At 41.1% G+C, this 24248-nt stretch overlaps 1 protein-coding gene across 4 annotated transcripts in view; it reads right to left on the bottom strand.

Annotated features, from left to right (window-relative positions):
• LOC129332770 (cGMP-dependent protein kinase 1) overlaps positions 1–24248 on the bottom strand; it is a 157110-nt gene that overhangs the window by 50551 nt on the left and 82311 nt on the right. For 3 of the 4 annotated variants that reach the window (XM_054984006.1, XM_054984007.1, XM_054984009.1), the window contains one exon: positions 12656–12752. In XM_054984006.1, the coding sequence (XP_054839981.1) occupies positions 12656–12752 (97 nt within the window). Of the gene's footprint in view, positions 1–12655; positions 12753–13343; positions 13410–24248 lie in introns of those variants that run through there. The other variant, XM_054984008.1, reaches the window with a different exon arrangement.

Raw genomic sequence — 24248 nt, 5'->3', positions numbered from 1 at the left:
TGCCAAGTTCATACCAATGTCTGCATTGTAACTCTGACTATCTGACAAGATAGAATCATAGCCTTGCTCCATACGCATAGTCCTATCCCTATTGCAGTGAACATGCTGCCTGTTAATTTATAGAAATTACATATGTGTGCACTGAATGAACATCATCATCATCACCACAACATTCTATTTATATACCACCCTTCAGGACAACTTAATGCCCACTCAGAGTGGTTTACAAAGTATGCCATTATTATTCCCACAACAAAACACCCTGTGAGGTGGGTGGGGCTGAGAGAGCTCCAGAGAACCGTGACTAGCCCAAGGTCACCCAGCTGGCTTCAAGTGGAGGAGTGGGGAATTAAACCCGGCTCTCCAGATTAGAGTTCCACGCTCTTAACCACTACACCAAACTGGCTCTCATAGGACCAGGGCATAGGACATAGACTAGGACAAACCCAGTTTTTCCCTGGTAATCCCTTCCCTATATTCTAACCCAGGGAGCATTCTGAAAGCAGATTCTGCCACCTTTGCACCCAAGTCCCTTATAGATCTGGTGAAATCATTCATATCATAAATATCCTCCTCAGCATGGAGATAGCATAAATTATGCTCTCTGGATTTCATGCTACATCTTCTGGTTCATACGATCTAGTCTACCTGCCTGTTACTTTAGCTAGAATAAACATAGCTAGCACAGACAAGTATTAGATGCTAAAACTGTTGCACTTTTTTTAAAAAATTGTAATTCAACACAATCAAGTTTTGCATTGGTGCCACGCCAAAACTTTTCCTTTTACCTTGGCTTTTAATTAGGATTATTGTTTTAACATCATTTTTTAAAGTCTGCTTTCAACCTGCGAACTGTGTGAGACTCATTTTAAGCTGGTTTATGTTTGATGATATACTCTGGCTAGGTTTTTAATGCTGAGTCTTAATCAATAACTTATGGTGTTTTATGTTTTTCTTATGTTTTAATTTGTAGGCAACCCTGGGCAGGTTCTGTAAAGAGGCAGCAAAGAAATGATCTAAATAAATAAATAATAAACAAACTGTTCAGGTATATGAAAGAAGTAACAGGGTGGAACGTCACTGTGATGCAAACTAATCTTTGTGGTAATCCCCTGTGATCCTAATCTGCCTTGATTCTATTTGCAGAGTCACATCTCGGGTACTGTTTCTTAGTCATAAGTAACTCTAAAAAATAGATATGATATGATATGATATGATATGATATGATATGATATGATATGATATGATATGATATGATATGATATGATATGATATGATAAGGAAAATATTAATAACAACAACAACAACAACATTTGATTTATATACCGCCCTTCAGGACAATTTAACGCCCACTCAGAGCGGTTTACAAAGTATGTTGTTATTATCTCCACAACAGTCACCCTGTGAGGTGGAAGGAGCTGAGAGAGATCCTAGAAGCTGTGTTTGACCCAAGGTCACCCAGCTGGCTTCCAAGTGGAGAAGTGGGGAATCAAACCCAGTTCTGCAGATTAAAGTCCCGCGCTCTTAACCACTACACCAAACTGGCACTCATGGTGACTTGTGAGAATTTGTGAGGGTGGAGGAATCTATTCCCCTACCATCCATCACTTTCTCCTCTCTTACTCTGGGCCTTAGCAGAGCTCTTTGAGGTCACCTAGGCAACCCAAAGGAAGACAAGATCTCGAAAGAGCTCAGTAGTTACTAGGCTTTCTTGGTTACCTAAAATAAGCCTAAATGGCACCCAAGAACTCATGTGATAGGCTAGTGAAATCACAATATTTTTAAGCTTTGGGAATTTATTTAATTCCACTAAACTTCTTATATTTTTGTAGGTTTGCAAAAATGAATACCTGAGTCATTGATGGCTCTCTAATGCATTTTTTGATGTTGAGGGGGGATATCCATGGCTACTAGATATATTGTATACAATGCACATAACATCTAGTGGTCCATTTGCTCAATACAGTTACCAAATGCACTGCAAAAGAAGCAATAGTTCTGGAATATGCCAGGCAAGGGTTCCCATGAAGTATGGGTGGAGAAATAATAGTAGAACATATGGGAACTGATGGCCTCAAAAGGTATCTTAAATCATAATTGAAAACTATATGACGACAGTCCAGAATCTTGAGCTCCAGATATCTACTTCTTTTAAAAAAAAAAGACTTAAAAAAAAGACTTTTAAAACCATATATCAGCAGGATATGAGTCCAGTGGCAACTTAGAGACCAACAAGTTTTCCAGAGTGTAAGCTTTTGAGAGTCAGAACTCCCTTCATCAGATATGAATAGGGACCATATATGCCCTTATAAATCCCTTATGAGTACCTAATAATTCACATCAGGCACCAGAGTCCTTGTTTAAAAGTGTAAGATGACATGCTTTGCTGAATGAAACCTAAAGTTTTGTAACCATTTGCTGAGTAAAATCTATACACAGCAAGTCAATAACAGAACTTCTCTGATGGCAGTGTTTTATGCTTTAAAACCAGGTAGTCCAACAGACAGCTACTATCCAATGACTCCTTGAGCATAGTGGTCAAAAGGAAGGTTTTCCAGAATCAATAACTTTGACTGACATGGAGCCCCTGGAAAACAGATTATCATTTCAACCATCTATCAAACCGGCTGAGTCATGACTTTGTTTCGTGCTAAATTATTGTTAGTTTTTTAAGAAATATCTTAGTTTTGCCAAAAAAAATCCACCACATGTTCTAATAGTACTCTCCCTCTTTAAAGTGCTTGCTTATTCTTGTTCAGTTAGCAAAGCATTAACTCACTGAGTCAAAAAGAAGGATCAGTAAACTTGACATCCCTCCCACCTTCTGGGTCTGCCTTCTGACAAAATGAGTATTTTTGCCCTTCTCAGCACTAGTTCGAGCATTTAACCAATGACTATGTCCTCTCTCTCTTTGTTTTGGCTTCCATTTAGACGTTGGGATAGCAAGTAGAAATTTAGGACTTCCTCATGAAAAGAATTTGGGATGTTTTTCACTGCAAGCATTTCAATTCAGGATGAGATACATTGGTGTAGGATTCTGCCAGAGATCTGCAATAGGAAACCTTTGATTAAAAGGAGATGGACAAAATGCTGTTTCAGTCAGGTATAGGGCCTTTATAATACAGGGTTGGCATCTCCACAGTAGGATTATATATTGATTGATTGATTTCACTTATACTCTACCTTTCTCCTCAATGGGGACCCAAAGTGGCTGCTTGTTAGCCTCACATTACTAGTATGCAGTATGAGCCCTCCTGAACTATGTTGTTGAGTACACAAGTGATGAAAGTTCAGGAGTCCATGTAACTGAGGTGCTAGAAAGGCATTCATGGACCAGTGATCACATCCTGCACCACTATAATACTATAGGTACTTGTCTAATTGAATAACAACAGGCATGACTTGATCCCAAATGGACTACAGCCAAAGGTGACTAGATAGGTGACACAAGGTCCAAGATTCTGTTCTCTCTTGATGTCTATTTTCTTCTTCTTTTTTGTGGCCATATTATGGCTGTTTAAATAGTTCTGTCATGCAACAGCAATAGGAAAATTTTTTTTGAGGAGTGGGCTTAAGAATGATTAGAAGGTCTCATATGTTGATGTAGGAGATAGTCTCATGGGATGACCACTTATCACTGACTGTATGGCCTTTGCATTGTGGTCCCCCTCCCCACATTGTAAGCAGTCAGCTCAGTCTCCGCCATCTTTAATAGCCATTTAATATAGCTACCTGTGATACAAAATCACAAGGCCCCTGGATTAAAATGCAGTTTGGTTTGCAAACAGGGGAATTCCAGCTAGCAGTTGCTGTGTCCTGTCTGGGAGACCCAGGTATGAATGAAATGCTGCATGTAAATGCAGAGTGACCACTGGTGATTAGTTTTACAATCTCCCCAGCTCCGAAAGGAATCCAGAGCAACAAAGGTTTCACAGAGTCATCCCACTTAACACATTCCTTTCCTTCCTTCCATGATGAGATCTCCAGCCCATGATTGAGGAGAAAACCAATTAACATTCATAAGCTCTTATAATTCATTGCTGGGAAGGTACATTCCATAACTAAATTCATCAACTTAGCTCCGGTAGATTCCATTAACAAATTGCCCCTTTTGTGCAGTTCCAGGCAAGAGTTTGCATTCTCTTTCACACTCTCCAGCAGCTAGCAATCAAGGTAATCAAACCTTTTGTTACTCCCAGGAACTGACCATTGCAGTCTTTGTTCCAATGGCTAGGTGGGCTCTCCCACCTCAGGAGGACATGTTTTACCCTATAAGAGTAGTGCCCCGGCCCCATTCAAATCGTGCACACTTATTGGATCTGAAGTGTTGCTCCCTTGAGGTTGCTACTCTCTTCCTCCATGGACTGGACTACTCTTCAGGATCGGTAGATATACTTTCCCCTCTCTCACTCTATTCCAACTTCTGACTAGCTTCCTAGGACTCTGTGCGCGTGTAACCATTTTATTAATTACTCCTGTGTCTCTCTGTGTGTGTTTCCTCTTCAATAAAAGTTTGCTCTTTGAATTTAAAGCACCAGCCTCCTCTGCTATCTAGGAGGGAACTCCGTAAAAATTGGTGGAAAAGATCCCATAGTTACTGCCTCTTGCATAGCCGTCTTCCTTGCTGCTAATTCTGCCCCCCCCATTCTCTTATTCGCAAGGAGACCAATTCAAATAACAACATGAGGAAACTGTGGAAGGAGATCATCCACAGATCTGAAGCACAGTCATCAGTAGGCAGTTGACACACAGCCCTATCTTTCCTTTGCACTGAAATTCAGAAAGGCAGTGGAAGTGTAAACACAATGTCTGGAAACAGTGAAAGAAGATATGAGGGTTTTTACTAAATGGAAGCTTAAACCAAACAATACCAAAGTGCTAATGCTGAACTAGTGCAGTCAGTATGAATAAAGGAGAGCAGAGAGGCCTCCAACAGCAGTACATTTATTCTGTGTACCCATGCCATTATTCTTGTAAATAGATACTTTAAACATGCTTATCTTGAACCCAAGCATTTTATTTAGGAGCAAACATTTGGCCAAGAATGATTTCAGGGCTAGCTGGACTCCTAGCACTCTGCTCTGGAACCAGCTTCCCACCTATCCCACCCTCATTTTGAGGGATTATTGGGCATTTGTAATGGCTCTTGGCTTAAGTAAAACCTTCTTGATGTTTGCTTTTGTGATCTGTAACATCTTGGAGTCAATGTGGACCCATGCCTGTCATGGCTGGTGAAAACCGGTGATGCTGGAATCTGGGCTCCTTTAGCCGACATCATCGATCTGTCATTGAGTTCTGGGATTTTCTGGATTCACTGAGGGAAGCAGTGGTGTGGCCCTTATGAAAGAAACCATCCTTGGATCCAAGTACTGCCCAGTCTCGAATCTCTCGATTCTGGGTAAGGTAATTGAGAGGGTGATAGTGGAACAGCTACAGGTATTTCTGGATGATTCCTCCATCCTGGAACCATTCCAATCCAGTTTCCAGCCTGCCCATGGCACGGAGATGGCTCTGGTCGCCCTTATGGATGATCTGTGGAGACACCTGGATTGGGGTGGGTCAGCACCGCTGATATTCCTAGAATTTATGGCAGTGTTTGACACGGTTGATCATGATCTATTGACCCACTGCCTCGCAGCCATGGGAATTCGTGGGACAGCCTTGCAGTGGCTGCGTTCCTTTTCTCCATAGTTGGGTAGTGGGTGGCGCTAGGGGAATAGATATCCACCCACTATCTGTTGGAGTGCAGCATCTGCCTCTTGCCCTGGGACTTTGCATCAGTAATCCATGTGATGGGCACCTCTACGCTGGTTTACTGTAACTCACTATATGTTGGGTTGCCTGTACCTCTGACCCAGAAGTTACAACTGGTCCAGAATGTAGCAGCATGCATCCTTACTAGGATGCCATTTCGGGCTCATATCCATCCTGTGCTGTGTCAGCTGCACTGGGTTCCAGTTCAGTTCCAAATCCAGTTCTAGGTCCTGGTTTTAGTGTTCAAAGTCCTTCATGGACTAGGACATGGATACTTGTGGGACCACCTCTCCCACTATGTTCCCTGCAGGGCCTTGTGGATAAGCAGCTTTTGGTGGTCCTCGGCACATGGACTTTCATCTGGCCTCGACCTGGGCCCTGGCCCTGGGCTAGTGGAACACACTCCCAATTGAGATCCAGGCCCTGCTACAGTTCTGCAGGGCTTGTAAAATGGAGATGTTCTACCGGGCCTTTGGTTGAGAGCCAGAAAATTGTCCTCCACCAGTTCCCCCCAACGTATTTCATCAGGGGTTGCCCCAGGCCTGCACCACAGCTGTATCCATGTTTATAGACAATTATTGTGGCCTGTATTGCTCATAGCACCAGTCTTGTACTTTGTATTGTATTGGGTTTTAAATATTGTTTTTACATATCTGTTTATGATTTTAATGTACAACGTTTTCTTTTGTTGTTAGCCACCTTGAGCCCGTTCACGAGGAGGACGGGGTACAAATTTGATAAAATAAATAAAAGATCTAGGCTATTCTATCTGTTACAACTTTGGGAGGGTTGATTTTGACAGTGGCCATGGATACTCTTGGAGGGGAAAAGGGCCATGAGGCCAGTTTCCCCATTCTTGGGGATCCTCTTAAGGGATCTTGGGAGTGATGCATTCTATGGGCAAGCCTGGTTGGGGCATGTTCACTCCCAGATGGCAAGGGAATCCATACAGAGGTTTGTGCCCATGTGGAACTTCATGGCCTGTCATCCATCCCATGATTTCATCCTTCAGCAGGCGGGCTGAAGGGGTAAGGGAATCATTGGCTGGTAGGTGGGTTGGCCAATGCTGGAATCCATGCTCTATGCAGTGTCAAGGCTCCATAAGCTGTAAACCAATGAAATTGGCCTTTTTAATTCCAAGAAGTTATCTTATGTCTTCTGTTGCCTTGCCTTCATCCCTCATCCCCTTAACGTGGGGCCTGAAAATAGCCCCACTATTCCAAGAAGTGGGGGAGGGAAAAAAGTACAATCCTATGCAGAGTTAGTCCAGTCGAAGCCCAGTACATGGACTTAGACTGGAGTAACTCTACACTGAATGTTGTGTAAGCTCAATATCCTTTGAAAAGGTATACAGTTTTCAGGAGCTTAGGTACTTTGTGAGCTTCATGAAACAGGGAGAATCTATATGGCAAGCTGTAGTAGGTTACAGCCACTATGTACAGGCAATGGAAACTACGGAAATGTATAGATCCCATTTTACAGCAAGAATGAGGTTTATTTCCGTTGAGCTATTGCTGTTAAAAGAGGATGCTTGTTCGGCTATCTTGTATTACTTCCTTTTTATTTTGTCTTTGGACAGAAACACAAGACAGACACTTCTTGGAATAGCCTCTACTTACTTGGCAGTCTCTGTTGAGATTTATGATTGTAGCTCTGGGGATTGCACCAGGTCTCATGGATATGTAGGTTGTGGAATTCTCAAACGATCCTTCTTATGTGTTTCAGGAAGCAGGGAGGGGGACAAGCCAACACTGATTATCTCATTTATGAAGAGAACATAAATCTATAAATTTGACATTGGTGATATATTCTGCCCAAATAGCTCATATTTTATTATTAACTAGCAAACTGCCCATTATTTCAGCAGGTGGTGCATGTATATGAAAGGGAGAGGGTTTCTACATTGCAGGTACCTGCACGTGCAGTGCAAGGCACACTTCCCAGCTGTACTCCATGTGGGACTCAACTTTGGATGTATGGGGTGGACACGTTTTCCTCTCACTGCAGCACTTTATTTTTCTCCATAGGCATGGAGAAAAATCTTGTATGCAAAGTGAATGGCACCATTCACTTATATGGGAGAAAGTAAAGAGGGGTACCTGACAACACCATTGTTGTGGGAGCTAAACCTCCTCCCTGTCTATTGAGACCCCAGCTGTTAAAAAGCAAGCCTGCTCCTGTCTGCATAGCCCCATTCTGGTTTCTTAGGCAAGAGTGTTTCAGAATGATAGGAGTTTGGGGTGCTGTCTTTTATAAATAGGCAGATGTAGATATAGATTTTCCTACAGTTATCCTTCTTTGTGGCAAGTACAGAATGCAAAGATAGTGTTGAATATTATATGCAAGTATTAAATTATTTGCATTGACATAAGTACTGTATCTCCTTCTGCCTCAAGTAACTTTGCCTTTTATTATTACACAATGATGTCCAAACTCCAATATCAAACAGTTGGTTTTAAAGGACCTTCCTCTACATTGTCCTGTTTGCTATAAGAGAGAAAGAAATCAGGATTCCTCTTCCTTTCCCCTAGTTTCATTGAAATCTCCTCCATAGCTCTGGTTAATTTGACTCTAACCACCTTTTTTTGCCTGCCCCAAGACTCAACTTTACAGGTCTTATAAAGCAGATATGAGATCTTAGTTAAAAATGTTGCATTCTGCAAAGAGATTGAAACGACAGCAGAAGCCAAGAGTATTCTTCCTTTCATTTACAATAGTAGCTTGCCTCTTGGAATTGTGGGCATACTTAACAGAGGTGAAATGTGGGCAAGATTTGTAATTCCTCAGCCCACAGACCAGACCAGACCTTTTGCATTCTTTTTCATGGAAAGTTAACATGATTCTTCTTCTTCTCTCTCTACAAGCTCCTTATTGATGTGCCAGCCATTTGAGGTGAAGAAAAGGGCAAAAATAGTTTCCTTCAAGAGATAATGAGACTAAGGTCAAGTTTCTTAAAAAAATAAAACACCAGGAAACTCCATGGATAGTAATACTACCAGAAATGTCTCTTAACTTATAAAGACAATCAAGTTACACAGGAAAGACCACAGGATTGTGTATGACAGCTCACATTTTCTACTGCTCAGGTTTTATGATGTGGCTTTTTGCTGCTAAAGAAAATCCCCACCCTACTGCAAATTCGACTCTAATCTTCTTAGAAATGACAATTATTTAAATAACTGTCTCCTTGTAAAGGACATGCAGCTGCATCTAAATTGATTCAGGGAAAGAATTCTCAAAACAACTATCAGAGGTGTCTACAGCACCATCCATGTACTTCTAGAAACCATATCTGAACATTAAGAGCTGGTTAATGCATTCTTGATAGTCAGCTCTGAATTTGCTCTGAATCCCAGATACAGCAGTTTTTAACCATATCACTAATTACATTACTAAAAGAAAAATGACACCTTTGGGATGGGAACATTTCCATCACAAAAGTCAGGCTAGCAGTATAAATGGTATTTTCCAACATAATACAATTTTCACTTGATCAGTGACTCCTGAAAGAGTGAAATCTAAAGCTATCCATTTCACTGTGGGTGTGTTATGGTGGTATTTCACATCATTTTAATAGTAAATTGCATATTTAGCCTCCTCTACCCCTGGCTGCTAAGAAAAACCGGGCTTGAGCTGTACTTAATTGAGATTCCTTCACCTGTGTATAATGAAAGTGATTATGTGTTCTAATGTACTTTTATGTATTTTTAACATTATAGTTTATTATCTATTGTTCATGTTTTATTTGCTTAATTGTGATGGCCTTTGGTCGCATGCAATAAACATTATTCTGTTCAAAATTTTAAAAACCCATTGCATATAACTAACATGAAGATTTTATATGTACATTACATTTTACATCCATAACTAGCTGTAGATATGTGAATACGGCAGAATTACACATGAGCATGTTATACTGAATACTTATTGCCATTTTCACCACCTGACATACACTACTCTATTCCCTTTTACGCTAAAATAAAAAAGAAATGCTACAAAGTAAGCATGGTGTAGTATTTCAAGTGTTTGACAAGCATCTGGAAGACCCAGGTACAAATCCATGCTCTGCCATGAAACTTACAGGGTGACTTTGGGCTCTCTCTCTCACCCTAACCCACCTCATAGGGTTGATGAGAGGATAAAATGGAGGGAGTAGAATGATGTATACCCTGCTTTGAGGAAAGGCAGAATAGCAATGTGTTACATAAATAAAAACTGCTGAAATGTTGGTGATTACAAAAATGAGGGATTTTGCAAAGCTTGATCTGACCCATGAACTTATTTCTTATTTGTTCATGAGTGGCACTTTTCAGAGAGGGAGTCTATGGATGGAAAACACGGTTAGTTCTGACATGCGGAAATCTCACCAGATGTCTCTGGGAACGCCGTCCTATTGCGGAAGCAGCCCCTGACTGAGCACATCCAAGCTGCTGCCATCACATCTTCTGGGAAATTGCTACGGTATTAGGGAAGGCTCCAGGCAAGATTCTAAACTGGTCCATGGGGACAGTCTGTGCAATTGCTGAAGCACTAGTGATGTCTTCCTATCGGCCCTGTAGTACCTTGCCCACCCTGCGATATCGTTTGAGGAAGAACAACTGCTCTGAGGAGAAGGCCATATTGCCAGGCTCTGATCTTTAGAACAGTGGAGCAGAACTTTCTAGTGGCCTCTTGCAAAAGGCACAATCTGAGACTTTCAGTGGCACCACAGCACAAGGCTCTGAGCCAGAGTGATGTAACTTCCCATTCCTTTAAATCTCCACTGAATGCTAGGGCATAGGTAGTCTGCAGGCGATGTCTGGGTTTTGTTGGGGTTGGATCTACATGCAATTTCCCCCCCCCGCCCCACCATTGCAGTCCACTGATGTCCACTGATGTCCACAAAATGCTGCCCCTGGGAGACAGGGGAATCCGAGGAATGACACGAAAGGTCTGCAGTGGGAAACGGCAATTGGTGGAAATTGCCAATTTAGTTTGGATCCAACAAAAGGCCTGTGGTACTGACTAACTGGCCTGGTTTCTGTTGCCCATACCACAGACCATGGTCCTGATGCCTTATGACCTTGGATTGTGCTTCTCATTCCCAATGACTGGCTACCAGAAATTTTCTGACTGAAGCAAATAATATCCTACTATCCCAGCCAGCCTTTCAAGCCTTTGCACAGTAGCTGACCAACAACATGACCCTTTTTGTTCTAGTTACAAAACACATAATAAACTGAAAATGAATGGAAATAAATTGCTATTTATTACATGCAAACTACAGGCACAGTTCTGGATTTTGTGGGTGCACCAAACCAAAGTAGTTTGAAAGTTTGTCCCCATCAGCAGCTGTCTTCTGGAAGCACTAAGTAGCTTCTACTTTGCCAAATATGCAGTACGGTAGAAGAAGAGATGCTGCTAAGAAAAAAAAATTAAAGAAAAAAATAGAAAAAAAAGACATCGACTGAGAGCCACCTTGCTATGGCAGCAAAGTTTGCAAATACCTAACATATGACTTTATCCAGCTCATAATGTTTGGCTGTATTACAAATCAAGCACCATTTCTCCAAGAAGCTCTTCTTTTGCTCAGAATATTCAGTGGGATTCTGTGCATGCATGTGATCTGACTTGGTTGTGAGTGACTATATGAGCAGAAGTCCTTCATTTTTAATCCTTTAATTTCAGTACAATTCTCATTGTTTGCTATATGAACTTTTAAAATGGGATGTGCAATTTACAAAACAATACAAGGCTATAGGAACAAACAAACAAACAGGGGGAGCCATAGCACTGCAGCATCTGCATTTGCTAACTTAATCATATGTGTGTTACCAATCCAAAAAATAATTTGCTGGGGAGAATGTGATAACAGTGCTAATACCATTAGTATGCACATGCCAGGAACAGGGAGAGAATTCTTGGAAAACAGACAAACTTGTAAACATTGAGTTCCAAAGGGAGTTTGCACACCACTAGATCTGATTTATTCTAGGTATTCCCAAGGACTTGCACTTTGCCCCTGGGGATTCCTTATCTCTTTTGGTTGAACAGCAGATCCCCAACAGCATACCGCAGTCTGTTCTGAACGCTTCTCCCTTCTGTTTCAAACACCAGGCTGCTGGTGGAAGGAATTAGTTGCACAATTATTCAGAGACTGGCCCCTGAAAAAAATTTGGATGCACTATTTGGATTGTGCCACAACCTGTCAATCTGTTCTGAGCAGATGTGGGGTTAATATGCCACTTGCTGACTTTCATGGAAGGGATATCCTTTATTACTGCAAAGGTAGCAGTTAAATCTGTTTACTGCACTGTACATAACTTAAAGGAGTTCCTGGGAGTCCGCCTGGTGTCATTTACCAGGGAGTCCTTGGCTTGCTAGCATAAATCTTACTGGCATGATCTCACAACTGAGTCACTCAGTTAATAATACTACACATTCTGTCTGTTTATTTTATATATATCTAGACAGAACACAAGAGTTTACATATTTTTTCAACATGATTTTCAGTTTTCATAATTCAAGTTGGAAAATAAGTCTTTTTATCTTAGTTGCAAACATAAATGACCAGATTTTTATTCCCTCTGACATTTTATCAGGGCCAATAAAGTCTTATGTTAAAATGTTAGTTGTAGGAATTTTTCCTAGCTGCAGCAGTACTTAAATATGAAAGCACACTGGGGAGTGCTAAATCTAGAGTTGTGAAGTAAATGATGGGTTTTCTGAGATTTATTTTTTTTCATCGATTGGAAAATTTATCTTAGCTTTTTATTGACTGACATTTATATTCCTACCTCCAGTAATGTATCTCAGACACAATAACTACAAAAAGCTAATCTTTTTCTCAATATTCCCCACAGTAAGCAATATAAAACAAAGATTTAAAATACTTTTTTTTTCAAAATCAACGGTTACCTACCAGCTCAACTCTTCCAAAACCTCCAACTCCAAGGGTGTCAATGATGTTGAAGTCAGACAGTTTCAGGTTGGCGAAGAAGGCAGCTTCGGCTTCATATCTGGATTTTTTTATGCGAAAAAATGGAAATTTCTTAGAGGTGCAGACATGAGTACCATGCAATTCTGTTCCCAGGTGGCATGAACGCTGAACGGGGTTTATCGCCTTAATTTCCATCTTGCCTCTTAAATTTCACTGGTTTTCTCGCCCATCATTTTGTTGGTCCCCGTTTCAGAAACAAAATCTGTTTGCATTTTTTTTTCAGAATAGGAGACCCAAATGTATCAACAGCATGCCTGTGATGCAAATGCTCTGTGCTGTAATTCAATTTCAGTTATCAATTGAATGCTACATCTTGACAGTTTCTATTAATCTTCTGGTGAGGGTATTGAGAGGGGAAGTATTTCTTTTTCTTTTTAGTATTTTTGGAAGATAAAGACTTTCATATGAGTCTCCTTTATCCACAGGCTGGCAGAGTTTCTATAAATGTTTATTGAAAATGGCAAGATCATTAAGGTCCCCGGAGAGAAATCACAGCCAGGTTTTATGAAATCCGATCCAATAAACCCAGAGCAGGCGTGCAGATGTCTGAAAGGGATTTTTTTCAGACACCCATTAACATTTCCAAAACAGCATTTTCTCCTTCTCCTACATTTAGAAACTTAGCCTGTGGATTCCAAAGCTTGTGGTCCCAAAGTCCAGAAGCTGTCTCGTCTTTAGCCTCTGCAAAGAGTGGCTCGAACTAAAAAGGAGACAGTACTACTAACTATGCGAACCATGGGAAACTGACACATGCACACATGCCAAATGGGAGCTTACCACTTGCAGGGCCATGGATATGAACCTCTTAAAATAGTTTCTTTGGGTGGTTTAGATTATTTTTAGAAAGGTTAAGAGGGGGTAAGAGAAGAACAGGTTCCACCCACTTACTGAAGTTTGATCTGGGAAGTATTTGGCTTCCAGAAACAAAAAGGAGCTGATGCCTGTGTGACCCCTTCAAGCACAAACTTTGTTCTTCAGACCTGACAGAGCCATGTTCACCATGCAGGGAGAGAGGATCTCCAAGCATTCCAAAATAGACTGTTTGTAAGGTCATACAGGATTAATCAGAGGGCTCTATTCAGAAACAGCTAGTGGGGATTTAAAACATTGATCTATGACTTCTTCAGTCTAATTTATTTCAGTTACATTTAGGTTCAACTGATCTATTTTTTCCAGATGCTGATAAATAGCTGGTTTTTTTTAAAGGCCAGCACACGGAAGTCCAGGGGTTCTCCTGTTGAGTTTTCTGTGCAAAAAAATTGCAGACCCACACCATTTCCTTATAATTCTGCCATGAAATACTGGAGTTGGGGGTAACAATGGTTATGAAACCTGCTTGACATGTAGAAATAATGGCAAAGATTTTGTTCCCGTTTTAAAATCTAGGTTTTTTAAAAAAATGATCACAGAGAAAAAATGTAGATGTTGAAGAGTGCTTGATACTGATGGCATTTTTGTTTAACTATATATTCACATTATTTTCTAATATGCACACTCTAGAGAGAAAACAGCAGACAGCCAAATAAGCTTCCTAGAGCTACCGACACGGTCAAAAAATTATGCAAATCAGATATGTTAAAAACTGTTTATACTAGACTAAGGTTTTCAGCATTTATTCACAGTGCTACAGTAAAAATAAAATGACATACTGCTACTGATTTTAATACATATTACTCTTTCCCTTCCTGGCATTTTTCATACGTATTGTATCATGTTTACTCGTCTTTATTTTTGCTGCCTTTTTTTTTTTTAGGTTTGTGTAAATAGGAGAGCAGCAGCAATTCCACTTTTCTGTGAGGCCCCTGATAAGCATTCTCCTGTCCGTATGATTGGTGGGCGCAGTAAAACTGAGTTCTCGCTTCTCTTGATGACCGTCATCAGCCTCCTCCCCCTCCCACAATCCAAAGGTGATGCTGAGGAAGAAGGGTAGCAATTGCTACAGTCACAGCTGGTACACTACTGTTTTCGGATCTGCTGAGTGTCTCCCATTGCCCTTCTTTTTCCTCCTTTACCAACTGGCCATCTGGAGAAGACTCTGCTGACTGAGAAAGCTGCAGTTGTGTATGAATTTTGGAGCATGCACAGAAGGCTAAACAAATCAGTGGCAGCCAGCCGTAATTAGAGAGGCTCCGGTTGGGACTGGACCCTTTGCTGAGCAAGAGCTGTGGCAGGTGGCCAACCCTGATGGTCCCTGATGCTGTCTTTGGGGATGGCATGATGGGGAAAAAAACCCGCATTTTTGTTAGAAATCACCTATAGCATAAAAGATCACCACAAGAAAAGTTTTTTAAAAAAAAACCCTGAAAAGCTGCAGAAGCATATTGCAAAGTTGGCCAAATTTATTCCAAAAGATTCTGATGAACAATGATTGGAAGTTTGTTTTTTATTGTTTATATTGTGACCAAGTCCTCCTGATGACCTTGTGTCTGTGACCACTGCATTGCATCTGATTTTAGAGCTAATCAGCAGCACTGAGCTTGTGGTGGTTCATGGAATAACCTTGTTTGACACAGTTGCTTATTGATCATTTTACACTTGCCATGATGTGCATGTTAAAGGAGGAGAGAAAGCTTAACTGCTGCCAAATGGAAGATTAACTTACAAATCTCTTTATATTTACAATATAAAGAACGCACAATAGAAAGCGTTGAATCTTATTCAAGAAGAGTGTTTTGTCTATGTACTGACCGTAGTTCTATTTTTCACTTGTTGCTGTAGATGCTATTTTTTAAAGACGTTTGCACTTCCTAATATGTTTAATATTTTCTTCTTCCTGTTTGCAATGACACATCCATCACGCAGCTATGCTGAAATTACTAACGTAATTGTGGTCCCCGTCACAGAGAATAAATTAGTTAAATCTCTGATCTGTGTCAAAACCTAATCTGAAAGCCTGTTTATTTAGAAGTGTGTCCCCTTGATCTGAGTGGCATTTACTTTCGAATAATTATCTCTGTTTAAGATTACAGACTTAGGATTCACAGACCCGTATTATTCATATGGCAGACCAGACATTGAACCTTTTATTAAATTGTGAGTAACCACAAGATTGGCTATTAATTAGTGGAAAAGTATTCCTGTGAGATTACTATGGGATAGATTGTTAATGATTGTCTGCAGTTTATGGCACTGGTAAAATACCATAACATTTAAAAAATTGCCACTGAAGAAGTGGTTACTGTTTATTTTACTTATTTTCTTATTTAATCCCCCATATTTTTGTTCATATGCTGCCCCCATACAACATCCACACAGATATCTGCGTTCACATATTCACTTCCTCCACACAACGGTGACCCTCTGCAAGTCCAAGGATAGACCTAAATATTTCCTAAACCCTCATCACTTGTCGCCATCAGACCACACTTGCTATGGAAAAGTCTTTGTCCATGGGGAATAACATTTTCACTCAACATTCCAAGTATTCCAACTGAATGAAGTATTAGTATTTGCTGGTCTCTTATCAAAACTAATTTTTTCGTTTCCCTTGAATTTCCTGTTTATCCTAAGCACGATTCCCTAAATTCTTCTTAAAATATTCTTTAGGTAAAATACAGCACAGGGCAAACAGTGCAAGTAAGAAGCACATAATGCGGCAAAGCTTTGCTAACAACTTAGTATTTCTTGTGTAATGATACACAGATCCTGCACCATTTATTAAACTTTATAGGAACTATGTTTTCTTTTCTCCGATAATGCTTTCATGTCCTACCCAATAAGAATCATTCACAATTTCTTCAAATTTTTGCACTCCCAAATATTTGGTGACATTTCTTCTCAAATTTAGTTAAGTTATGAATAATTTGATAAATATTAACTTTATTAACTAATGTTCTGTATCTTAGTTACAGCAATCTTAGTTACAGCAATTGCACATTCTTTCGCCTGTTGAGTAACATTTTATTATCCCTCCCCCCCCCACACACTGTGGAAATCTAGTTGGTCTCTAAGGAGCTACTGGTTCCAATTCTTGCTCTTCTACAGACCAACACAGCTACCCACCTGAAACTATCTTCTCCCACATAGATTACATTTGAAGCTAATATTATAATATATATAATATCTGAAGTTAGTATTAACTTAAAAATATGCTAGGTATGAATGAAGACACAGAACGTTGTATTTCGTGTGGGGTAGACATGGGCACGAATCGAAATACAAATAAAATTTTGTGACGAATCAGGCCAATTTGTGTATTGCGAAAACACGTTTCGTGGGGCTGCATTTTTCACAAAATCCACAACTTTTTGGGCCAATTCGTTTGATTTCTGAATGCTTTGTGATGCCAGACAGGCTGGTGCCGATCCATGCATTACCTAGGCAACATAGGCCTGGAATGTCTGCAGACCTTTTGTTGCTATGGAAACCCCAATCTTAGCCCATATAACCTTGATAGGCAGCTCTCCCTGACAACCTGAGAGCTCCCATTCTGTTCTATGAGAGCAATGAGCAGGGGGGAGATGGGCCTTCTGTAGCCATGGGAACACCAATATTATCCCTCCCAACCCTGTTAAGAACATAAGAACATAAGCAAAGCCATGTTGGATCAGGCCAGTGGCCCATCCAGTCCAACATTCTGTCACACACAGTGGCTAGAAATCCAGTGCCATCTAAAGGACTGTCAGTGAGGCCAGGACACCAGAAGCCCTCCCACTGCCTTCCTTCCAGCACCAAGACAACAGAGCACCACCTCCCCACAAAGAGAATACCATCTATCTCCTGTGGCTAATAGCCACTGATGGACCTCTGCTCCATATATTTGTCCAGTCCCCTCTTGAAGCTGGCAATGCTTGTAGCTGCCACCACCTCCTGTGGCAACGAATTCCATGTGTTTATCACCCTTTGTGTAAAGTAGTATTTTCTTCTATCTGTTCTAACCCGACTGCTCAATAATTTCATAGAGTGCCCACGAGTTCTTGTATTGTGAGAAAGGGAGAAAAACACATCTTTCTCGACCTTCTCTAACCCGTGCATTATCTTGTAAACCTCTATCATGTCTCCCCTCAGTCGTCTTTTCTCCAGGCTAAAGAGCCCCAAGCGCCTCAATCTTTCCTCGTAGGGAAAGTGTTCCAACCCTTTAATCATTTTAGTTGCCCTTCTCTGTACTTTTTCCAGTGCTATGATATCTTTTTTAAGGTGTGGCGACCAGAACTGTACACAGTACTCCAAATGAGGCCTCACCATCGATTTATACAGAGGCATTATGATACCAGCTGATTTGTTTTCAATCCCTTTCCTAATAACCCCTAGCATAGCATTAGCTTTTTTTATGGCAGTCGCACACTGTGCTGACGTTTTTAGTGAGTTATCTATCATGACTCCAAGATCTCTCTCTTGGTCAGTCTCCGCCAGTTCAGACCCCATCAACTTGTATTTATATTTTGGATTTTTGGTTCCAATGTGCATTACTTTGCACTTGGCTACATTGAACCTCATTTGCCACATGGATGCCCACTCTTCTAGCCTTGACAGATCCCTTTGGAGTGCCTCACAATCCTCTCTGGCTTTCACCACCCTGAACAATTTCGTGTCATCTGCAAATTTAGCCACTTCACTGCTTAATCCCAATTCCAAATCATTAATAAACAAGTTAAAAAGCATTGGACCCAATACCGACCCCTGTGGCACCCCACTGCTCACCACCCTCCACTGTGAGAAGTGCCCGTTTATGCTCACTCTCTGTTTCCTATTAATTAGCCAGTTTTCGATCCACAAGAGGACTTGGCCCTTTATCCCATAGCTACTGAGCTTACTTAGGAGCCTGTTAAGACCTGTTAAGCAGGTCTATCTACCAACTAGAGAGTTCCTCTTCTACTCTGTGAGCATTTCTTACAAAAGACACCACTTTGTGCCTCCTGCTTTCAGTTCCAGTAGACGGAGGGAGAGGGAGGAGCTCTTGCTGGGATTTGGAGTGAGAGAGAGTCCCGGGCCCATGAGGAGGGGGTGGCCACCAACAGAACCCATCTGGCAAAATTGGTGGATGCCTGTTAGGGCACAAGGGGGGTACTTTAGGCCACCCCCACACCCCGAGGCTGTGGCACTCATGGCACCCGGGGAGACAGAAGGGAGGCAGTCTCCCGGTAAATGTATTGCAGTCTTCACCAAACTTGGAGGGTGGCTGGAGGAGAGCCTGCTGAAGTCTCCCTGTGAGTTTGGTGTCTTTGGGGGCCATTGTAGGTTCCATTCATCCTAGATCGGATGAATCACGAACTTAAAAAATCGTTTTGTGAAACGGAACAATTTCATGAAAGTTTGTGGTTTGTGGAATGTGACGAACCACAAAACTCAGGGTTCGTTTTTTTCCCATTTCGTGCCCATCTCTAGTGTGGGTGTTGTTGTTTTTTTGCTCCTTTAGGAAATTTGCTTCTTTTCCCCTTCAGCTCATCCATCTAAACAAGAACAACCTTAGCAAAGTAAGAGCCACTGGGACATTTATGGCTATAAAGGAAGCCTCAAACATAATCTATGTGGGTGAAGATAGTTTCAGGTGGGTAGCTGTGTTGGTCTTTAGTAGCAAGATTTGGATCCAGTAGCACCTTAGAGAACAAGAAGATTTCCACAATGTGGGTGGGTGGGTGGGTGGGGTAGTGGTGGTAATGAAATGTCAGTCAACAGGCAAAAGAATGTGCAATTGCTGCCTAATCTGACAACATTCCATCCTTTATAGAGGCATCTGAAGAAAGCCACCTTTAACTGTATTACTTCAGCTGAAAGAAAGTTGCAAGGCTTCTTCACAGTTTCTTTACAAAGGTCTTATCATTGTTAGGAATTCCCTGAAGAGGAGGAGGAAACATCATTTTCCATGTCCCTTCTCTTTTCCTTATGGATCTTACTAGGAAAACATTTCTGTCAGGATGTCTCCTGTCATACTCTGCAAGGCCTGTTTGATTCTGTGTGTCTCTGATGTTAGAAGCTGTTCTCTGCCTGGAATGTGACAGCCTGCTGTTATCTCTCAGCCTGCAGTTTCTCTTTTGCCTGAGAAGCTGGGCCTCATGGCCTTGGAGTTTCTCACACATCATCTCTGCTATATCCTGCTGCACATTTATTAAACTTAGCTAACTATTTCCTGAAGAGAGGTGGGAACTCTGGGGCTGGGCTTAGAATCCTATATACGTTATCTGCTTGTAGAGAAACACCATTCCTGGCAAGGAGTGTAATAGGGAATGAACTAGTAGCTTATCAAATAAAATGCTTTAACTCATGCAGCTCCTGGACTCATGCAGTGAAGTGTTTTGAGAGTTACTTGGCAGAACTTCACAATTTCCTTCTTTATGCCAAGGGGTTCTTCTGGATCCTACTGTAAAAGAGCATGAACTTTGCCAAGAGTTTAGAAATCCCTTGACCTGTGTCAGAAAGAGTAAAAATCCTTCTTGGGGTGAACTGAATCCCATGGAGTTATATACTAGAAACGTATAGCTGTGAAATGCTCTACACGCAGTTTTTAAGAAAAACAGCTGGCATCTGATTCAGTCCAATTACCATCTGGGAACTGACCCCCCCCTCACTCTCAGAGGCTTGCATTTTACCACTCCGTTCAGCATGACTGAAGGTCTTCCAACCTAAGGAGCCTCCTGCCAAATGGCACTTCTGCAAAAGAGGTGCTCAAGTTGGAAGCTTTGTGAATATTGGAATTTGTGCCAGAGAATCCACTAGCCAACACCCCACCTCAAGCCCTTATTCTGCATTCATTCTCGAGAGCTGGTCTCTCTCCCACCCCCACCCCCAGTACCACAGTATGACTTTCTAGAAAAGAGTTCAGTAGCACCTTTAAGACTAACCAACTTTGTAGTGGCATAAGCTTTCGAGAACCACAGTTCTTTCTCTAATGGTGGAAAAAGAGATACAAGACTTATTCCCTCACTCCAACACATACACACACGGGTTTGCCAACAGGCCAAGAGAAAAATGTCCTCTCCCTTAATACAGGTTTAGTGTGTGGAAATGGGAAGCTGAAATTTTTCATGACATGGAGGTAAAATAACATCATCAGTCTGAAAGATGGCAACTATACACACACAGAAAGTGCGGTAGGAAAGTGGCCTTGACTCTGAACTACTCTGAGAGAATTAAAAATAGACAGCAGCACATTGCTACTACCTGTGCATCCCTTGGACCTGAGCTGACACTATGACTAAAGAAAATCTCTTTTAAGGGATCTTCCCAAGTGAGAATGGCAGCTGCAGGGCAGGTCACATAGTACCCATTAAAGTAAAGGCAGTCCCCTGTGCAAGCACTGAGTCATTACTGACCTGTGGAGGGACGTCACGTCACATTTTCCTTAACCTTGCTGAGGATGGCACTGACAGAGTTATCTTGTCTTGTCTCCTCTTTCTCTAGGTCTCAGGTGATCTCTGGCAACCTAAATCAAACTGTTTGTTTTTGTGCTAGCTCATCTCTTTGTTAGACATCATAGCAGAATTGGTTCTATAAGACTTTCCCCCCCTTTTGCATGCATTCCTTCTCAACTAGGCCACATACATAAAGTTGTATTTTTTTTCACTATATCTATTATTAAATAGTTAATTTTGAATGGTACTTCAGAGTATAGCTATTAAAAATGGAGCACATCTGCTAAAACAACTGAAGACAAAGGCAGGCTAAAAGAATATGATGATACAAAGCTCTAACAAGTCCCATAGTTCTAATACACAATTACATAACAAACAAGACAAAGGGTGGGAGATACAAACACATTACAAGCCCTATGTTTAAATTTCCCATTTTATTTAAGAGGCATCATGGTTCTTCTAATCACTCATCAGCACAAAATGATAGATGAGCTTCGTAATTACCCTACTGCTTTAGGTTTATGTATCTAGTTCTAGTAAATAAACGAGATGTGTTGGGAAACATTAGACATCTGTTAGATAGCATCCTCTCGGATAAACAGCCAAGCTCAATTCCACCATGTGGTAGTCTGATACCTAGACAGAAATGGGAACCAGCTGCGACAGACCAAAATGAAACACAAAAGAACCTAATGTTTAATACAGAAGACCTGTCATTCTAAAGGACAGTAATATGTTTCTTTTTCTTCTGCTGGCACTCTTCTACTTATGCAAAAGTCATAAAATACTACAGAAGCATCCAGGGTGCAGAGACAGGAGGAAAAATGGCAAACTGCCTGGGGACCTCCAAGGCTGAGGGCCTCCAATGTACTGGTTCAAATGGCCTAAGGTTAGAGGAGAAAAAAGGTTGCATCTATCTGATTTCTTACCTGCAGGGAAGTGGCTTAAAAAGTCAAAAGGGAAGACTCTTTGACTAACCAGTGAATCTGCATTCATGGTCACTGTTATAGTTTGTGTGGGTTGCCTGCACCATAAGGGAAGGAAGGTGAGCCAAAACATCTTTTGTAGCACCGTTTTAACTCCTTCCAATGGCCTTTACTTTCTTTCCTTGGCCACTTCCACCAACTAGCTTTTCATTATTACCTTATAGGTTTCTTATAGGATCACAAACTACCAGGTAGAATGGGGTGGCTTTAGACTTGGGGCAATAAGCAAAGATTCAGTGACTAAAGTACTTACTGAATAAACTTATTCAAGTGTCGATATATTGTCGAAGGCTTTCACGGCCGGAGAACAATGGTTGTTGTGGATTTTCCGGGCTGTATCAAACCACTGTTTGACACTGAGAGATCTCTCAGTGATCTCTCATGTTTGAGAGATCTCTCACAGAGAGATGAGAACATGAGAGATCTCTCACAGAGATCTCTCATGTCTGACACTGAGAGATCTCTGTCTTTCGGTGCTACACCTCTGAAGATGCCAGCCACAGCTGCTGGCGAAACGTCAGGAACTACAATGCCAAGACAACGGCGATACAGCCCGGAAAATCCACAACAACAATTATTCAAATGTCTATTACAAATCTTTAAAAACATCAACATAAATAGATGTTAAGCACAAAACCTTAAGAGCATTCAGGATAAGAACATAACACAGAATGGTAGATGCCTCTGTATTTTTTATTATAGGTACTTATTTGGTTTTATTGTTCTAATCTAAATTGTATCTGTACTATTTGATATTGTTGTGACCTGCCTTGAGCCTGCTTTTGGGGAAGGAAGGCTATAAATGGAATAAATGAAATGACAATGCATCCAACTAAACCTAGACTAGCAGATTTTAAAATAAGTTCTTTTAGCAAAACCTGGTTCCCTTCTTAGGTAAGCTCCATGTTCCTCTTACAACAGCCACATTCTGCAGCAAAGATTTCATCTCTCCTATGGTGCTACTCTGACATCCTTATTTCAGCTCTTCCTCCTTGCCTCTTGGCCTCTAGTTCCTCTTGTTATACAGTTTAGATTGATTTTGACCAGGAAGTGTGGGCATCCCTAAGTTTAGTTATCAATACCTGTATTTTTAATTTTATTTTTCATCACTCTCAAGAGATCTTCTTGTTATTGTTCTGGTTTCTGATCTAGACGTTTAAGCGAAACCATTGATTAATTAAACTGGTTAGTGTTTAATTAAACATCAGTTCTTTATAATGTCTGAACCAGTATCTCTTGTAATTTTGTAATTACACCCACAGGGTGCTGGGCGCAATTACAAAATGGCTACTGCAGGAAATGGAGCCATCCACAAAATGCTGCCATAGATGGTAGTGCCAACGATTAAATATCAGTAAGTGAAGTTATGCAAAACTCTCATAGTAATTCTTCAACATTTCACACAGAATAAAAGATTAAAAATCTGCACAGCTAATCAGATTTCCAGTGGCCAATCAAAAGCCCTGCTTGCAAAAGGCGCACGTGCCCCCACCCACTTTCTAAAAACACATGGTAGGCACCATGAAAGGTGTTGGCAGGTACCATGATGCCCATGGGCATCATGTTGGGGACCCCTGCTATAGACACTTTTGCTGTAATTCAGATTTAATTCAGAAGGCCCTTCCAAGAAGAGGAAGTATTCGATCCACAAATTGTTTTCCTAGGTAGTTCCAATGGTACTTCAAGGAGACTGTGCTCAAAAAAAGTGTTCTGAAGCTCATAATGTGCATATTTACACAAAGCAGTGAGAAATTAGCTTGTTATGCCAGTGGCAAATAAGCAGTTGAAATCTCCAGCTGCACAAACAATGGCATTAAAAACTATAGATCTAGAGGGGTTAGCTGTGTAAGCCTGTAGTCGCAAAATAGTAAAGAGTCCAGTAGCCTCTTTAAGACGAACCAACTTTATTGTAGCATAAGCTTTCGAGAACCACAGTTCTCTTCATCAGATGCAATTAACAACAACAACAACAACATTTGATTTATATACCGCCCTTCAGAACAATTTAATGCCCACTCAGAGCAGTTTACAAAGTACGCCATTATTATCCCTACAACAAAACACCCTGTGAGGTGGGTGTAGCTGAGAGACCTCCAGAGAACTGTGACTAGCCCAAGGTCACCCAACTGGCTTCAAGCGGAGAAGTGGGGAACCAAACCCGGCTCTCCAGATTATAGTCCTGCAGTCTTAACCACTACACCAAACCGGCTCTCTTAAAAACTATTTTTTCTTTCCCCCTTG

Source organism: Eublepharis macularius, chromosome 6 (genome assembly GCF_028583425.1).
Source record: "Eublepharis macularius isolate TG4126 chromosome 6, MPM_Emac_v1.0, whole genome shotgun sequence".
NCBI lineage: Eukaryota > Metazoa > Chordata > Lepidosauria > Squamata > Eublepharidae > Eublepharis > Eublepharis macularius.
This window is presented reverse-complemented; position numbering and strand designations above follow the sequence as displayed.